This window comes from Gossypium hirsutum, chromosome D07 (assembly GCF_007990345.1).
Source record: "Gossypium hirsutum isolate 1008001.06 chromosome D07, Gossypium_hirsutum_v2.1, whole genome shotgun sequence".
Lineage (NCBI taxonomy): Eukaryota > Viridiplantae > Streptophyta > Magnoliopsida > Malvales > Malvaceae > Gossypium > Gossypium hirsutum.
Genome location: NC_053443.1, coordinates 23,260,558 through 23,263,278, shown reverse-complemented (window position 1 = coordinate 23,263,278; position 2,721 = coordinate 23,260,558). Strand labels below are relative to the sequence as shown.

The 2,721-nt window shown below is 40.4% G+C and overlaps 1 protein-coding gene across 1 annotated transcript; it reads left to right on the top strand.

Annotated features, from left to right (window-relative positions):
* The first annotated feature begins 928 nt into the window (after positions 1 to 928).
* Positions 929 to 2,130, top strand: LOC107956117 (uncharacterized). The gene is made up of 3 exons (XM_016891857.1): positions 929 to 1,000; positions 1,675 to 1,854; positions 1,969 to 2,130. The coding sequence occupies exons 1-3, from the start codon at positions 929 to 931 to the stop codon at positions 2,128 to 2,130; spliced, it is 414 nt and encodes a 137-aa protein (XP_016747346.1).
* Positions 2,131 to 2,721: the final 591 nt, after the last annotated feature.

Below are 2,721 nucleotides of genomic sequence, written 5' to 3'. Positions count from 1 at the left end.
TTAAAAAATTAAGGCATGATCACTCTCTCTCGATTCACAAACCTGATTCTACTAACCCTTGATTTTTAGGATGTTACAGCCTAAGAACATTTCTAATATTTGCAGTTTTCTGGGTTTTGGGGGTTACTATCGAAGGTTTGTTGAGGGTTTCTCACTGATTGCAACTCCCCTGACTAAGCTTCTACGCAAGAATGTTCCTTTCGTCTGGACTGATGCGCAATAATCGAGCTTCGAGAAGCTCAAGTCTATTCTGACTCAGGCTCCTGTTCTGATACAGCCTGAATCTGGTAAGGAGTTTGTGATGTGTAGTGATGCATCGCATGTCAGTTTGGGATGTGTATTGATGCAAGATGGTAAGATTATGGCTTATGCGTCCCAACAGCTTAAGTCGCACGAGGGGAATTATCCGATGTATGATCTTGAGTTAGCTACAGTAGTATTTGCAATAAAGATCTAGAGGCACTATTTGTATGGTGAGAGGTGTATCATCTACATCGATGACAAGAGCCTTAACTACCTCATTACTCAAAAAGAGTTTAATCTTAGTCAGCGTCAATGAATTGAGCTGCTCAAGGATTATGACTGCACGATAAAGAATCATCCCGGTAAGGCAAATGTGGTGGCCAATGCTCTCAGTCATAGAGCGATGACTAATTTGAGGGTGATGTTCGCTCGTCTTAGTTTGTTTGATGATGGGGGTTTGTTAGACGAGTTGCAAGTTAAGCCGAATTGGATTGGGTAGATTCGAGAAAAGTAGTTAAGGGATGAGTCTCTAGGTTTGCGATTTTGTCAGGTTGAGAATGGCAACACATTTTATTTTAGACTGAATAAGGATGGAGTTCTGTGTTTCTAAGGACGAGTTTGTGTACCGAACAATTTCAATCTGAGACAGTCAATTTTAAGGGAAGCGCATAGTATCCCTTATGCTATGCATCCTGGTGGTAATAAGATGCATCGGGATCTCTGTGAATTGTACTGGTTGTCGAGTTTGAAATGTGAGGTAACTGATTTCATTTATCGTTGTACGACGTGCCAGCAAGTTAAGGCTGAGCACTAGTTGCCTCTGGCTTTACTCCGACCCGTTAAGATTCCTTTATGGAAATGAGAACGTGTGACGATGGAATTTGTTAGTGGGTTGCCTTTAACATCCACTAAGAAGGATTCTGTTTGGGTCATCGTAGATCGATTGACCAAGTCCACCTATTTTATTCTGGTTCGAACGAACTATTTTTTGCAAAAGCTAGCGAAGCTCTACATTTCTGAGATTATCAGACTGCATAAGGTTACAGTTTCGATAATCTCTGATAGGGATCATCGATTCACTTCTCGAATTTGGAAGAAACTCCACAAAGCTCTGGGTTTGAGATTGGACTTCAGTACTGTATTCCATCCTCAGACCGGTGGTCAATCTGAGAGGGTGATTCAAATAGTGGAGGATGCTTCAGAGCTTTGTGATTGATTTCCTAGGGTAGTTGGGAGTTTTTCTACCGTTAGCTGAGTTTTTGCTACAATAGTTTCCAGTCTCGCTTTTAGATGGCACCTTACAAGGCTTTGTATGGTCATAAGTATCATACTCCGCTATGTTGGACTAAGTTGGGTGAGCGACGGATTTTGGGTCCTGAGTTGGTTTTTGAGACTGAAGATAAGGTTAGGCTGATTTGGGATCATTTGAAGGTGACTTCTGATAGACAGAAATGCTATACAGATCTGAAAAGGAGGGATATCGAGTACACTATTGGCAACTTCGTTTTCCTTAAGGTATCTCTGTGGAATAAGGTTCTACGGTTCGATTGTAAGGGCAAGTTGAGCCCTAGGTTCATTGGGCCATATCAGATTCTAAAGCGTTTGGAACCGGTTGCTTATCAGTTAGAGCTACCTCTGGAGTTAGACTGTATCCATGATGTGTTTCACGTCTCGATGTTGAGGCGGTATTAGTCTGATCCATCTCACGTTATCTTTGTTGAGGAGATTGAGGTTAGACTGGACTTGACATTTGATGAGGAGTCAGTTCAGGTTTTGGATCGAGATATTAAGGTTCAGTGGAGGAAGTCTATACCGTTGGTAAAGGTTCTGTGGCAAAACCATGGCACTAAGGAAGCCACATGGGAATCTGAGGACTTGGTGCGTTAGCAGTATCCTAATTTTTTCGGATCAAGTAAATTTTGAGGCCAAAATGTCTTTTAAGGGGTAGAGTTGTAACGCCATGAATAAATTAATCTTATTTCTGTAAATCCTGACATAATTGATTGTATACTTTAGTGGCTAAGTGTTCTGATTGTGTGTTTGAGGTCTTGGGTTTAAACCCCACTTTTGACAAATTATGTTATTTTTTATCCTAGCCTTATCCCTGTTGGGTAGGCTTATGTAATATTCTTTGTAAACCCATATCAGAATGAGTCTGCTGGTTCGAGTGGTAAGGAGTTCACTTGCTAGAGGCCTTGTGTTCCAATCCTCGTACGAGCCTGGATGTTAAGTTTTGTCTCGATTGTCTGATAGAGTTCCAGTAGAGTTGGAATTTTGAGGTGGTTGAATTTGGTTAGTGGGGTAGTGGTGAGTTAGAGTGATTTTAGGGATATGTTACTAAAATAATATTAGTTAATTAGTTCTTTTTTATTTTTTTATTTTTCCAAAATTTTTCCTTTCCCTAAATTCACATTCATTTTTCCTATCTTCCATATTGTGTTGTTTTTTCTTTTTTCCTTCTCTCCCTTTCGTTTGGTC